The following is a 16920-nucleotide window of genomic DNA, read 5'->3' on the forward strand; positions in this document are numbered from 1 at the left end:
CTGAGGCCCAGGGAAGGTGAAACGTTTGTAGCTGACTGTGAGAAGTACCACAGTTTTAAAAGAACTGGTGAGGAATAGCTTTGGGGGCTGCAGAGGAATGGGGAGTTTAAGGAAGTAAAAACTGATAAAACTGAGGAATTCCTGTGTACTGCTATACTGATAAATGGTACAAAGGCAGTCACAGTGGCTGCTTTGTGGGGGCCTATTTTTAATCTCTTTGGAGAGAGAATATGTGAAAAAGATATAAAGGTTTACTGGTCAAAGACACACATTTCAAACATGGCATAGAGCCAGCATTCATAAGGCACTGCAGGGCAGTTTGTACATGCTGAACATGTTCCAGTAAGTAAAGGAAAGGTAAAAATATCTCCTGGTTAAGGGACCATGTAGCCAATGAAGACTTCCTGTCTAAGCTCTGCTGATGAAGGGCTGGGGTACTTTTGATTGTCTACAGTCCAAAGACACGTATCAGTAATCAAAATGTCCTTATCTGGTTTGGAATGGTCCTTCACTTTTCTCCTTTACCTCTTTTAGTGGGGCTGTTGATGTTCTCAGAAGTTTTGCACTGAATTAAATATCTTTTTTGTGCTTAGAAATAGATTAATCATCTGTAGATTTTCCTGGAGATAAATGTATAATTCTATTCTACTTTTGTCTCTGCCAGAAAGCATAGGATTCGAACGTAATCTTTACTTAGAATTAAAGGGCTCTCGAAGAGTTATATTGCTTCAGAGTTCATGCATCCCTTTACTCCATCCCAGAAAGAAGGTAAAATGATGACATGGTGTTAAGGCATTCCTCATTCTTATTTATTTTTTTATTTCTTTTCTTTAAGTGACAGAAGACCTGTTTTAAACTGACTTAATAAAGGAAATACATTGGCTTACAGGGTTTAAAAGTCCAGAGGTGGACTTCAGATAAGTCTTGGTCCAGAGACTATGAAATAATGTCATTTTGAGACCTACTTTATTTCCATTTCTTTACTTCTGCCCTTCCTTCCACTGTCTTGACTTTATTCCTACTCTCTAGATAGTAGCCATCCAGAAGCTCACCTCTTTTTTCCCCCAAAATTGTTATGCCATTTCAGCTTTTATATTCTCATACCATTGGAAGAAAAAAAGCTTTTATTTCTCAGAATCTCCAGGTAATGTCTTATTTTATCTCATTGGATTTCATTGGGGTTTGTGTCCATTATCTGTATGAATCATTGAGGTTAGGTACATAGGGTATGTTGATGGGAGTAGGTAAACAGGGTCTATACATGATGCTTGAAGTGGGAGATCTGACTCAAAGCCTATGCGTGAAAATGTGAGGGATAGTTTCCCAAAGGACATTTGGATTGGTGTTACCAGAAGGAGGGAGAATGGATGTTGGACATCATATAATAGACATCTGCTAAATGTGGGAGAAGGGTAAAGACATTGAAAACTCTTACTAGCCCATGTTGTATGTTGAGGATTTCATTTCCTTTACTTGGTTTCTACATTGCATTACTTTTTCTTTCTTGCTTTTTTTGTTCCATGTGATTGGTATAATAAGTGGAGTCTGGGGTAGCCTCCTCTGCAGCTGGAGTTTCCCCTACCCATTTATACACAAATTGTGTTACTAGGACATTGGTAACTTTGTCCTACCAACAGTCCAGAAATGTCCAATAGTAGAATTTTGACCAAGAGAAAGAGGATATGGGAAATACTGCAGGTCTGGAATTAAGTTCAGGGAGCTCTGCTAAAGTAGGAGAAGCAAGCTGTATAGTGGCCCAGGGACTGAGTCTAGCGTGGGAAGTCATCTAGGACAGAGGTCAGAAACCAGGTATCAGAGCCTGCAGGTCTGTCCCTAGTAAAAAAAAAAAAAAAAAAAAAAAAAAAAGAGCTTGGTTGAAGCTATTTGTTCTCTCTTTTCCAGACTGTCCATTCCTGTCGTTTCTCTGTGATTATCTCTGTGATTATTGTAGTCAGAAGGAAATGAGAATCTACCCCAAGATATGGTCCTGACTGAGGCAGGAAAAGAGTTATTGTCTTGATATGGGAAAATGGATGGGACACATGATGTTGTGACTTACCTAGGGCTATAAAACACTCCATGTCTGTGGAGGAGCACTAAACTTTAATGATCTTTGCCGTGACTTAAATAATTTGCTCTAATTTTAGGCGTATGGGCAGAAATTTGGACTCTTTACTTTCTAAGTTTGAGAGACTCCTGAAGACATTTTCTAATGAAAAGTGAAATCTGAACAAAGTGTTTGCTTTAAATAAATGATTGCAGTTAATTTCTTGTAAAGAAACATTAGAAGCACACATTAACTTAAAATAAGCTCACACTGTTATTTCTTGTAGTACAGCCAGGAAAAACAGTAACAAGCTGTCTCCTTTAAAATCACATCCCTGGATGATATTCGAGCAACCTGGGAAATTTAAATACATCTTCAGAAAAAACAATTTGAATTAAGTTTGAAATCATATTTGCTAATTTTCTTTCCGCCATTGCAATGTTTCCTCTTTTTAGGGTCTTAGTAGCACTGATTGAGAAGGCTTGGCTTCAGTAACTCAGGTCAATATGAACATTCATTCCAGAGCCACAGGTAATCTGGGGTCACAAAAAGTTTTTGAAAAAGTTTGTTAATCAAATTTTAGTCAACTGGAATTTTATCCATAATTGAACTTAATAATATGTATTCATACTTTTTTTAAAGAAGCAATAGGTAAAACTTGAGCATTTTTCCCCCAGATAGATTTGATTTTGCTCTTAAAAGATATCACCTTAGAGTTCTGTGGATAAAGGCAACACCCTTAAGGAAGAAATAGAGTGGATTTAGTTATGACCCAGTCTACTCTCCAAAGTGCTTCCACTGAGTAATTTCATTGTTATGGAACCTTAGTTCTTTACTTCTAATAATCAGAAGATTTTATTTATGTTAAGGCAGAGAATGGACTGCTGGGTTTTATCCTGTAGGTCAATAAAAATGTCTTTAGGCAGAGCCTAGGCCAGAATAAATTAAAAAAAAAAAAATCCAGGAAAGTTGGTTGTTGGTTGACAGGCAGATCAGACCTTGGAGAGCTCTAGGTGAAATGGATACAATTATAACCACGACTGGCCCCAGACTAGAGGTTTTCAGCTGATCCCTAGGATTTGCTCATTGTGTGTATGGTTTAAGGAGACAGATCTCTTACTTCAAGCATGAGCTGTGTATTTGTAGACTAATTTGGTGATTTAAGGCTAAATTCTTAAAAATTAGGGGAAATGCTTTTCTTCACATCTTGAAGATCCTGTACTATTCCTCAAGGCCATTTTATAATTCTGGATTATAAATCCTCTCAGCATGGACTTGAGATATCAAGATGAAGATGGTCACAATAAGAAAGACAGAAAAAGCATAAGATTTCACTGAAGTAGAGTCTCAAGGAATGTGCTTATGTTTTGTGGAGGGATGGAACAGTTATTGACTTATCAATATAATTCCTAAGTATTAGATTAGATCCAATTAAAACAATTTTTTTTTCAGGTGACATCTTAGGTAAAAGTTCAACAAAAACAAATACAAAACAGAACAGACAACATAGCAGCTAAACTGTTCTAGTTGAAGCAGGGTTTAGGAGGTCTAGAGGGCCTTCTGCTCAGACTACTTTTCCTGGCTTCAGCAGTAGCCACTGAACATAGGTAGAGAACCACCACAGTTTGCCACAGTTTGTTTGTGTACCTACCTAGGAATATTTTGTACTTCTAGGAATATTTTGCTAGCCCATATTAATTCCAGTAATGGCCTTAAATTTGTGTGTCCTCAGCTATTCATTTGCATGTCAGAGATTTGCATTTCTTTCTAATTAGCACCCATGTTTCTCAGAATCCATTGAGTTTTCAAAGATTGTAATTAACAACATCTTTAGACATCAGGATAACAGGAGGCTCTGGTTACAAGAGTGAAGAGAATTATTAGAATATTTCCAAATAAAGCCACTGAGGATCATAAAACGACTTCAATTTTGTGCCTTACACATGTTTATTTCTATAAGCACACTACAACTGTGATGTTCTCTGCCCTTCCATCCATCCATGCATCCATGCATGCATCCATCCATCCATTTATCCCATTTTGTTTTTAATAGTTGAATCCTTTTAGGACTAAAATCCCAAACTTTAATTATAAGTTAGTTAAAATATTATATGAATGCTGTGTTGTCTTTTGTTTTTGACAATTACTATATATATATATTATATATATATATATATAATATATATATTATAATTGTTGTCAATGACTATAAATATATGAAGGGTAGATGTATGGGAGAGGGAATAGATTTGCTCTGTAGGTTAATCATACTTTAAGAAATTAAGAAGTTGCCATATTTTAAGACATTATGAAAAATTATATATTTAAAATAACTTCATTTGAATTATTTTAGATGATATATTAGAGGAGTTATACTAAGTTTGTCCTAATGTGCACTATGGACATTCATTATTAGTAATACTTAATTCTTTTACAAATAATAGCAAATTTGCTTTTGTTGTTATTGTTTATATTCTCCAGATGAAGTGACACATTTAAAAAATTCATGCTTGTCCACTTACAGTTCTATTAGATATGTAAAATGTCATTGGCTTAATATTTCTCATTAATATGAGTATAACACAAAAGAGTTTTTGTTGAGAAAAGCATAATAAATTCTGACAGCTGTGACCACTACATTCTAGCATATTGCATTAACTTTCTGGAAATGTTCTGTGGTGCTTGGAATTTAACAAACAGTAAGATCAAGGTTACTTTAAGCATATTTGTTTAGGGTTAAATGACTTGTTCTCCAGAAGGCTGTGGAACTGGCTAACTTCTTTTAGTTGATCAGAAGAAGCAATTGAAGTCTGACTTCATAAAATGGAAGGAATTTCTTGAAGAAACTTTGAGATTGAACAAACAGTTTAGAATGAAATATATGAAGTATGTGCTCCTATTTTTTAAAAGTTGTATTTTCCCATTATTAAAGAGTGCATGTTTTATGTGTGTGCACATATACATGTACCCATATATACATACCCTCAGAAAATTTGGAAAATATGGAAAATAGGAAGAAAAACAAAAGTTCTTTGTAGTTTCCAACCTGAGACATTCAATTAACATTTCTTCCAATAATTTTTCTATGCATGGATAGATTCTGCTGTGAAGGATTGGAAGAGGATGAGGGTAATCACTGTTGTGATCATAATTTATATGTAGTCTTATATGTTTTCATTTAATATATTAACAAAACTGTTTTCCATGCTGTTACGTAGTATTTTTTTTTACTTTTTTTCCCCATTCTTTTCATCACCTGTTCTTTTGTATGTTCACTTTCAGAGGCCATTTCTTCAAGTTCATCAATCCTTTCATCAGCCTCCTCAAATCTGCTATTATATGATTCCAGTGTTTTTAAAATTTCATTGATTGCACCTTTCATTACCATAAGATCTGCTATTTTTCTGTGTATGCCTTTAAATTCTTCTTTGTGGTCATCCAATGTTTTCTTAATATCCTTAATCTCTTTAGCCATCTCATTGAATTTATTAAGGAGATTTGTTTGAACATCTGTGATTAGTTGTCTCAACTTCTTTGTTATCTGGAGGCTTATCTTTTTCCTTTACCTGGGCCATATCTTCCTGTTTCTTGGTGTGGATTGCAAGTTTTTGTTGGCATCTGGCTTACTAGAGTATTTATTCTGGGTGTAGTTTTTCTCTTTAGTTTAGGGTTTCCTGCCCTTTTTCCCTTGCTGGTTGTACAGTAGGAGCCAAGGATGTACTTGGTGCTATAAGCTGTGGAGGCTTAAGCTGCCCTCATTGCCCCAGGGACAGATGAATCTTCTCCCAACTTTCTCCTTTGTCAGGGGTGGGGACAGAGCTGGAGCTGCGAGGAATAATCCAAGTTGTGCAGGCCTAGACTATATTGCCCAGAGACACTGATGAAGCTTCATGCCCCTTTCTCCCTTGCCTGGGGCAGGGATGGAGCTGCAGGTGTGGGCAGCAATCTATGCATTGCGGGTCCAAGCCCTGGTAGACTTCCAATATTCAGTCTGTGCCATCCAAAGGTACCTGAAGTTACCTGGATAGGCTGGTGCAGGACCTGCCAGCCTCCTCCCTACCAGAGGTGGGGCTGAATCCTAGGCTAGGGTTGCAGGCCGATCTGGGTGAAAGAAACTGGTTCCTACTGTTACTGTGATTTTTGGTCAACCTAGCTTCCCCTCAGGCTTGGGGCAGAGTCAAATGGCGGCTACTGACCTATTTCTGACTTGGACAGATTCACACCCCAGTTGTTCCTAGGGTTATACCTTAGCCAGCTGTGTCTACTAATCAGTAGCCAAAATGAGTGGCCAACCGTCTCCTCCTCCCCTGTTTTTGGGAAATGGTGCTTCCAATTTCAGCCACAGAATATTATTCTGTTCTGGGCAGCATGCTCTGCCATATTAGGACAATCACTGACCTCCATGGTTTGTCCAGTAATTTCCTAGAGAGGCTGGCGCAGGTCCCCCCAGCTTCCTCCCTCCCGGAGGTGGGGCTGGTGCCTAGGCTAGAGCTGTAATCTGATCTGGATGGAAAGAAGCCGGTTCCCACCACCACTGTGATCTTCAGTCTGCCCTGCTTCCCCTTGAGCCAGGTGTGGACTTAGGATGGTGGCTCCGGCCTCTTTCTGACTTGGACAGGCTCAAACTTTAGCTCTTCTCAGGATTATACGTTAGCCCACTGAATTTGTTCGTCAGTAGATGAAGTTGGTGCCCAACTGTCTCTTTCTCCTCTGTTGTTGGGGAGTGGAGCTTTCAATTCCAGCTGTGGAATAGCTCCCGAGGTGTCTAGTGCCTCCAGCGGAGGATAGGCACTGGCCTCCCGGGTGTGGAGCGCTCTACTCACAAATCTGCTCTGCAGATGGGCAGTCTCTTCTTTCCATTCGTTCAAGGATGTGGCAGGATGCTCTTCTGCGCTCCTGGAACCCCCAAACAGGTGTTTCAGCTAGCTCTAGATAGCTCTGGGTGTTTACTAACTGCCCTGTAGCAGGTGCTGAGTCTAGGAACTCCTTACTCCAGTGCCATCTTGTTGGTTCTCCTGTTGTGTAGTGTAAAGAATAATTTATTGACTGCATGTTATTCCTTTGGATGACTATGATAGAGGTTTTCAACCATTTCTTATTAGGCATTTAGGTTGTTCACAATGTCATATTATAAGTGACTACATTTTTTCCTTTTATTTTTGATTATTTTCCTAGAAGGTGAGACTTAGAGTGGTATTTCTTAGGGAGATTGAGAATGAACATTTTTAAGACTCATGATATATATATTCCTTATATGTTTATTATTAAACTGTGCCCATTTATACTTCCACGTTTAAAAGTGTCCATTGAACACCATCCTCACTAATATTAGCAATTTGTTTTGAAAAATTGGCTAATCTAAAATGCAAACTTTGTTTCTTATAGTTTTTGCCCAATTTTCTTCACTTGTGGGAATGCTGGGTGAGGGGCAGGCCAAGTCAGTGAGTCCCATGTAAGCAAGAAATAGTTTGTGGGGCTCAGAGGAAAGCTGCCAGAGGCCCAGACTTCATATGGAAGTTAGGCTGGTTAGTTCAAACTAAGACACTGACTGAAGGGAGGCTAGCTGAAACATGGGAGCCATAAGAGATGAGGCACAGAGTGGGCAAAGTCACGGGTGAGCACTAGGAATAGGGGAGCTAGATGTGGATGCCATATATGGTCCTGGTGTGATCCCTTCAGTGGGGATATGACTGGTCTTCTTTGGGGAGGGGATCTTACTATGTATATTGGGGGGAAAGACTTTTTATACTCTTTTATGCTATTTGAAAAAAATTTTTTTTACCACACGCATGTATTATTTAATTAAAAGTAGTTCATAAAATGAGAAAAATTACATTTCTTTGAATTTTAATAAGATTATTTTTTATAAATTGGTCATTAGTTTTGATTTCTTTTTATTGTATCTATATGCTAGACAGTTGTAAAATTTCATAGAATGAAGTTTCAGATACTTGTAATATTTCTAATTTATTCTGGTATTGTGAAATTTTTATTGTAAGATTTTTTTTTTCCCTTGGAAGATCCTCCCTCCCTCCATTATTACTCAGTAATGGTCCCAGGGGGTCCAGGGTTATTTTCCTCCATCCTTCCAAGGACATGAGCCCAGTGCTTTTTTCACTTAGTGGTATCCTCGTGCACATCTAAATTTGCCGAAAAAGTGTGGTTTAGGATAAATGAGGAGTGAATTGGGGGTGAGCCAGGCCTCTGAAAACATTATCCTTTGCCATCTTTCTACATAAAGAAGCAGAAATAAGGAACTGAGGATGGGTTGAGTTTATTGAGTCTGTAGGGCCATTATTTTGGGAATATGGTATTTGTGGTGGAATGTACTTTTGAGAGAGAAATGTGGGAAGGTTGATGGTCATTGAAGCAGGAGCATCCCTTACATTACACAGCCTGGATAGGGGAGCCAAAATAGGGAGTCCAAAATTGCCACTGTGTGCAAACAGTCACAATGGCAAAGACACAGGTGCCAGTTCTTGGTTAGAAACTGTTACTTTAGTGAACAGATTTTGGGGAAGGGGGGAGGCAATTTTGGCAGATTTACATTCTACACCATCTTAGTTGTTTTTTACACTTTAATATCAGTGGTATTATTCAACCTCTCTTGTTAACTTAGTCTTCAAAAACCACTAGAATTATATCTTCCCTGAACTGCTCTGTAGCTTCTTTTGGATTTGTCTGTATTCTTTGACTATATTTTAACACATGCACTTGATGCATATCTCTTATTTTATTTTATTTTAAAGATTTATTTATTTATTTCTCCCTCTCCTCCATTGTCTGCTCTCTGTGTCCATTCACTGTGTGTGTGTGTGTGTGTTTTCTTTTTTTTTTTAGTGTCTGCTTGTATTTTCATTAGGTGGCTCTGGGAACTGATCCTGGGACCTTCTGGAATGGGAGAGAGGCGATCTTTCTCTTGTGCCACCTCAGCTCCCTGTTCCGCTACATCTTTTTGTTGTTTCTCCTCTATGTCTCTTGTTGCATCATCTTGCTGTGCCAGCTTCTCTGTGTCGGCTGGCACTCTTGTGCATGGTGGCTTTCCTGCACAGGGTGGTACTCCTAAATGGGCCAGCACTCCGTGTGGGCCAGCTCGCTGTGCAGGCCAGCTGGCCTTCACCAGGATGTCCTGGGCATCGAATCCTGGACCCTCCATATGGTAGATTGCTTGAGCAACATCTGTTTCCCCCTGGTGATTTTAATATCCATATAAATGATACTTCCAATACCCTGGCCTCTTAGTCCCTGGTTTCCTTTTCTCCACTGACCTTGGCTTCTGGTCCACCTCAGCCATGCACACCCGCTTGGTGGTATACCAGTCCTGGCCAATACCAGTTACAGTTCACCTCTGTTATTTCATCACAAACACCCCAATTCTCTTATGGCACTTTCCTGTCTTTCCAATTTATTCTTTTAGTATCTCAACTCCAACAATTTTTCCAGCCCACCAGAACCTGCAGTCCATTGGTCCTCATCTTTTCACCAACCCTTACTTCCCTTATGGATTTACTTTGCTTTTTACCTGATTTAGATTCCAGGGTTCATGATTATAATCATTCTTTTACAAAGCCTTCAAGATCTCTTGCCCCACTCTTCCTCCATTGTACTTGTCTGGAAAAATTCCAACCTTTGTTAAATCTACCCTCCCCTACCCATCTATACCCAGGTAGTGGGAATTTATGCTAATTGACCTCACTTCCCTAAAATGAACCTCTAACTTCAGTGGAACTTTTAGTGTTATCTGGAATTTCTACTATATCTCTCTAGTCATTTTCTCTTCTAAATGACTGTTTCAAACTTCTTTCTCCAACTTCCAATAGCCCCTCTTTCTTCCTCACTCTCAGGTGATGAACTTCCTTCTTATTTCATGGAGAAAATATAAGCAATCAGAAGAATACTGTCACAAGCTCCCACTACCACATAAAACTGCCTGTGTTCATACAAGTTAGTTGGCCTTTCTTCCTGTTCATTTCTATTGCCAACCCTCTTGGAGATCCTATATCTGCTTGCCTATTTATAGCCTCTCTTTGGTATTCTCTCCTCTCTTGCATCATCAGTTTCTTATCAGGTACAGACATCTTAACAAAATTTTCTTTTCATACCCTCTTGTTCTTTAGCCACCAGTTTGAATTGTCCATACTATCAATAACTATCTGTGATTTCCTTTTACCTATTCTCTCTTGAATCCTCAACAATTAAGTTTTCATTCCATCAAAATAGTACTTGTTGAGGGCATTGTTGACCTGCATATAATTGGCGTACCCAGTAGTCAATTCTCAGGCCTCATCTTACTATTTTATCAGTACCCTTTGACATAGTTAATCAGGGATTTCTTCTTGAAGTACTTCCTTCACTTGGCTTTTGAGATGCTGTTTTTTTCTCAGTAGCATTTATCACCATCAGATATATTTGTTGATTGTTCATTTCGGCCCACTAAACTTTAAGCTCCTTGAGAGCAGGGACTTGGTTTGTTTCCTTCAGTCCTTAGAACAGTGGCTGACACATAATAGGCACACAATATTCGTTGAATAAATTAATGTGACCTTAACAACTATGATAGAATTATCAGATCTTCTACACTCCAACTCCTTTCCTGGTTATAAGAGTTCATAACCATTTCCTTTCTCTTTTTCTTGGAACTTTGCATTTCCTAGTTGTATTTTCCCTTATCTCTACTCCATTCCTATCATTTTTAGACCAAGCTATCATCATTGCGCTTACATTTCTGTGGAACTCTAGTGTTTACAAAGCATTTATTTATATCTGGTATTACAGATGGTCTGTGGATCTGAGTTGAATTTAGGAAAAAATTTTATAAATTAAATTATAAAAGAATATGAAACAAATTAAGTCTTCCGGGGCTAAATTTATATCTTTAAGGATATTTAGGACTCTTATTTTGTAACTACCCTTCTTTACTCTTTTCAGTTTTTCCCTGGCAACTCATGATTGGGTTTCTCCTTGATTTTCCATGAGAATTTTTAGAAGACCGATCTAGGAAAAATCATCAAGATCAAAAGACCCTAACTAAGAGTCGCCTGTTCCTCTTGGATTTTCCTCACTCTTTTCCTCTATATAGATATGTAAATATTACTGAATTTGAATGAAAATCTATTTTTGACTAGTGTTTTATTTATGGCTTCTACAGAATCTTGCCTCCTGGAATCCTTCAAATCCTGAATGTCTCTTACTTGTGGTAAAGGAACTCGTGCAGCAGTATCACCAATTTCAATGCAGCCGCCTACGTGAGAGTTCCCGCCTCATGTTTGAATATCAGACTTTACTGGAAGAGCCACAGTATGGAGAGAACATGGAAATTTATGCTGGGAAAAAGAACAACTGGGTGAGTTTTTTCAAGAATGGGAAAAAAAGTTACTTCATCTATGATAAAATAATCAGTTGAGATGTCCATTTATAGTAAACCCTAGTCATTCCCTTAGGTAATCATGGTTTATGTAACTTATATACTTTCTCATAATTTAGAGTTTAAATGTTTATCTGTTTCATTTTGTTTCTCAAAGATATCACCTGGGAAAGATGGAAATTTAGTCTCACATCCCCGGTCCCCAGTCCGAAATATTCAGAAATCAGAGCCAGACCCTGAGAACCTGGATGTGTAATAAGCCCCCATTGAGGTTCCCATAGGTGGTCCACAGTTCACATTTTGAGACACTGATGAGTTTCCCCTTTTCAATGTAGAGCTTCCTTGGTATCCCAGTCAGACAAGTATAGTTGGTAACTCTAGAAGCAGCTAGCTTATATGGACCCTTTTATAAATTCTTTCTGTAATTTTTTTTTTATGGAAGTACTGGGAATTGAACCCAGGACCTTGTACATGTACGGCAGGCACTCAACCACTAAGCTACACTGGCTCCCCATCTTTTCATAATTTCTTTACATTGTGTGATCCTTTAAAAGTACAAGTCAGATCACCTCACTCCTTTGCTCAGAACCTTTATGTACCTTTTCTTCACCCCTCCCCCTACCTCTTATGGTAGTACAAGCCATAGTCCTTCCAATGTCTTAAAAAAGCTCACGGTCCCATTGCTATTATCTTCCATCATAACCTTTCCTTTCTTCCTCTGTCTTACCCAACTCTAGCCACACTGGTGCCCTTGCTGGTCTGCAAAAGTACCAGGTATGCTCCTGTCCTAGGGTCTTTGTGTAGGCTCTTCCATTGTCTGTCATGGATATCTGTATGGCTAACACTTTTCCTCCTACAAGGTTTTGCTCATATGTTGTCTTCTCAGCAGTACCTAACATCAACACTTCCCTCCCCCCCTTTTACATAACTTTTTTGAGGTATGGTTTACATGCCATAAATTCACCTGTTTTAAGTATATGATGCAGTGATTTTTAGTAAATTTACTGAGTTTTGCAACCACCACCACAATCCAGTTTTAGAACAGTTCACCATCACTCCAATAAGATCCCTTATGCCTGTTTACAGTTTATTCCTGTTGCTGCCCCAAGCCCCGGATATATATCCAACATGTAGTCTTGTGTTGTGGGAGGAGGGGCACCTGGCTTGCCTCAGTGGCAAACAGTGCGGCAAGAGGTGACACCGCCTCTGCCCACTGGGCCTAGACAAGGTGACCACGCCTGACTAGGCCTTTGCTGCTAACGGCTAGCCGGCACTGCCCTCCCCCTTCCTATCTCCTGCCTAGCCCAGCTCTCACTTCCCCTCCCCCCTCCCTTAAACCTAATCTCTTAGTACGCTGTTTGCCCAGCAACAGCTTCAGCCTATCAAGAGTTAGCACATACTCTAATGGCCAATCACTAGCCCAATGCCAGAACATTGCCTTATATGGAAACAGCATTTGCCCTAGCCAATCAGAACCCGCCACACCACTCCCCAATCCTATAAATCTGCATCCCCCTCTGCAATAGACCAGACTTGTGCCATCAGCCTGTCTCCGCGACTTCTTCCTGGGTCGTGTGCCCTCCACGCCTTCGGAGCCCCCGAGGGAAGCCTCAGCGGCCGTACGAGGCTTTCTTCCCCACGCCAGGGACCCCTCTCGTCCCACAACGGGACCCCACTCGTCCCGCAACAGGGACCCCTCTCGTCCCATAACAGAGACCCCATTTCGTCCCTCATTTTGTGACTGGCGTCTTTCACTTAGCATAATGTTTTTGAGGTTCATCCATTTTATAGCATGTATCAGTACTTCATTAAGGTTTTTCATGACAGAATAATACTCATTTTCTGGATATATCATATTTTGTTTATCCATTCACCAGTTGATAGACATTTGGAGTCTTTCCACTTTTTGACCTTTAGGAATAATGCTGTAATGAATAGTCATGAGCAAGTCTTCATGACACTCAATTTAAAAATTGCAGCTGGCACCCTTTCCCCAAACTTTACCCTGCTCTTTTATTTACATCACCTTTTAATATACTGTAGCAGTTTGATATTGTTTATGAATTCCAAAAATAGATATTGAATTATGTTTGTGAACTGGTCTCTTCCTCTCAGCATATTAGATTATATTGGATTCAGAGGTTTCACTTTTAATTGATTAAATAATGATTGAGGCTTTGATTGGGCCACATCAGTACAATGTTGAGTCCCTATCCCCTTGGTGGGTGGGGCTCACAGAGAAAGTGCACTGCAGAGAAGGGAGGTTTGAGTTTTGAGCTGGAGCCTGAGAATTAGGCACACAGAGGAGTAGAGTAGCTGAGCCTGGAGAGAATCGAGCCCTGGGAAAAAAGGAACCCAGGAAGCAGATGTTGGCAGCTATCTTGCTCCAACACATGGCAACAGACTATGGTGTGTGAAGTAACTTATGCTTTATGGCCTAGTAACTATAGGCTTCTACTCCAAATGAATACCCTTTATAAAAGTCAACAGATTTCTGATATTTTGCATTAGCACCCCTTTGGCTGACTAATACATACACATTATAATTTATTTATTGTATTCGTTATATATTGTTGCATAAAATAACTATCCCAGAGCTTAGTGGCTTAAAACAGCATTTATGATTTTAGTTTCTGTGTGTCAGGAATCTCTGGTTGCTCAGGAATTTCTAAAGCTGGATCCTTTGCCTCAGGGTCTCTCACAAGCCTGCACTCAAGGCATCAGCCAAAGCTGTAATCATCTCAAGGCATGACTAGAGAAGGATCCACTTACAAGCTCACTCAGGCAATTGTTGGCAGGATTCGGTTCCTCATGAGTGGTTAGACTGAGGACCTTGGTGCAGTGCTGGCTATTGGCCCTCTGTTCTTTGTCATGTGGTTCTCTCCTCAAGACAGCTCACAATATGGTAGGTGGCTCCATCAGAGTGAGCAAGCAGGACAGAGAGAGTATGTGGGCAATGCAGAAGTCACCATCTTTTATAATCTAATCTTGGAAGTGACATCCATCACTTTTGCTGGATTCTGTTGGATAGGTCCAAACCACACATAGGGGGTAAATTACAATAGATTGTTAATATCAGGCATCCTTGGGAGCCATTTAGCAGTAACTTAACACCCCTGTTTATTGCACGTATTGTTTGTCTGTCCTTCTCATTGCAATGCAAAGTTCCATCACGGCAGGAATTTCTGTTTTGTTCGCTGATGTATCCTGAATACTTAGAACAGTGCCTGCCACATCATTGTTATTCCATAAACATTTGCTGAATGAATGAATTAATACATTCCAGACTAGTTTAGCACTGAATAAGTTTAGTTTGCTCTCTTCTGTGTTCATCCTTTTAGGTTTTTCCTAGTCTTCCTTTTCTTAGGCTAAATATGCACCCCATACTGCTTTATATCTCAGTTTTTTCTTAAAGGACATTGTTTCCAAGGTTTTATACATGATTATGCCTTTAAATCAGTAGGACTGAAATTTATTCTGTTAAAAATCATCTTCTTTGTTCACTTCAAAGTTTTAACCTATTGGTTTTGAAATTTTAATCTCTTCACATGAATAGTAAGGAAAATTGTTTTTAACTCAGTTTATTCTCTATCCCTGGCATTTCTGTTATCAATCTTTGCCAGAAAAAAAATGTATTAAGCTAGTATAGCATGTAGCATGACTTCTTCTTGAGAAACCTGTGTTCATTTGAAACAAGAATCACTGTTTATTCTTTAGTTTTCAGGACCTGTGTCTCTTCTTCTTTTTCTCTTTTAATATTAAGGCTGAGTTTAAGTATATAGAATTTTATGGCACCTTTTTTTTTTTTTTTTTTAAGTTTTAACTTGTATTATTTTTATTATGTTACATAAATTTATTATAAATATATCAGAATTAAAAATAAACCAAAAATGATTACCTTTATTTCCACCATGAAAATACAGCTACTATTCACATTTGATATTATTTGTAGATTTTGATCTCTGCTAATGTACTTTCAAAAAATGAATTCAAATTGTTTTGAAACCTGCTTATTCATTTCATACTATCATCTTTTCATGTTTATAATTATTCAACTACAATATTATTTATTTATTATTATTTTTAATAACAATACAATTCTTTTTTATCCCCCACCCCCTTGTTCTTTTCATGTTCTCTGTCTGTTGTGTGTTCTTCCGTGTCTGCTTACCTTTTTTCTTCTCATTTTTTCTCTTTTAGGAGACCCTGGGAACTGATCCCAGGACCTCCAGTATGAGAGTCACTTGACTGCTTGCACCACTTTATCTCCCTGGTCTGCTGCATCTCTCACTGTCTCTCCTCTGTGTTTCCCTTTGTTGCATCATTTTGCTGCGCCAGCTCTCTGCATGGTCCAGCACTCTTGCATGGGCCAGCACTCCGCATGGGTCAGCAATCCATGCAGGCCAACTTGCCTTCACCAGGAGACCCTGGAAATCGAATGCAGGGTCTTCCACATGGTAGATGGGAGCCCAATCACTTGAGGCATATCCGCTTCCCTACAGTATTATTTAATGCCTGCAAAGTATTCAATTTAATGAATGTATCACAATTTAATTAAGAAATGTCCTATTTTTCAATATTGAGTTGTTTTCAGGTTTTCCCATCATATACAAGATGACAGTGATTGTCTCTATGTACATCTTTGCTTTTTTATATGATTATTTCCTAGGGCAAACGTCTAATATGGAATTACTGGGCCAAAAATTTTTTTTTTTTTAATTTTTTTTTATTGACTTTGTAATAATATTACATTAAAAATATATATATATGAGGTCCCATTGAACCCTACCACCCCCACCCCTCCTCTCCCCCCCCCAGCAACACTCCCTCCCATCATCATGACACATCCATTGCATTTGGCAAGTACATCTCTGGGCACCCCCGCACCCCATGGTCAACGGTCCACATATGGCACCTTTTTTGATATAAGAATTATCAAAATTATATTCTGTTACTCAGCTACTGTTAAGTTTTTTGTTTTTTTAAAAAAAGATTTATTTATTTATTTGTTTATTTCTCTCCCCTTCCCCCCCACCCCAGTTGTCTATTCTTTCTGTCTATTTGCTGCATCTCTCTTTGCTGCATCTTCTTTGTCCGCTTCTGTTGTTGTCAGCGGCATGGGAATCTGTGTTTCTTTTCGTTGCATCATCTTGTTGTGTCAGCTCTCCGTGTGTGCGGCACCATTTCTGGGCAGGCTGCACTTTCTTTCGCACTGGGCGGCTCTCCTTGGGGCTCTCCTATGCGGGGGACACCCCTGCGTGGCAGGGCACTCTTTGTGCGCATTAGCACTGCGCATGGGCCAGCTCCACACGGGTCAAGGAGGCCCGGAGTTTAAACCGCAGACCTTCCATGTGGTAGGCGGATGTCCTAACCACTGGGCCAAGTCCGCCGCACACTAAAAGTTCTAATTCACCTAGGTGTAGAGTTTTAAAGCCATTTAAAGCATGTAGATAGTTTGTATTTATAGTACTTTTAAGACTTTATTTTTGTTTACTTTCAAAACCTACTA

At 39.1% G+C, this 16920-nt stretch overlaps 1 protein-coding gene across 4 annotated transcripts in view; it reads left to right on the forward strand.

Moving 5' to 3' along the window:
• The window catches only part of BABAM2 (BRISC and BRCA1 A complex member 2), a 569726-nt gene that overhangs the window by 188486 nt on the left and 364320 nt on the right, over window positions 1-16920 (forward strand). For all 4 annotated transcript variants that reach the window (XM_004452354.4, XM_071211921.1, XM_058287779.2 and 1 more), the window contains exon 5: window positions 11196-11390. In XM_004452354.4, the coding sequence (XP_004452411.1) occupies window positions 11196-11390 (195 nt within the window). The remainder of the gene's footprint in view (window positions 1-11195; window positions 11391-16920) is intronic.

The sequence above is a fragment of the Dasypus novemcinctus genome, chromosome 25, assembly GCF_030445035.2.
Source record: "Dasypus novemcinctus isolate mDasNov1 chromosome 25, mDasNov1.1.hap2, whole genome shotgun sequence".
Lineage (NCBI taxonomy): Eukaryota > Metazoa > Chordata > Mammalia > Cingulata > Dasypodidae > Dasypus > Dasypus novemcinctus.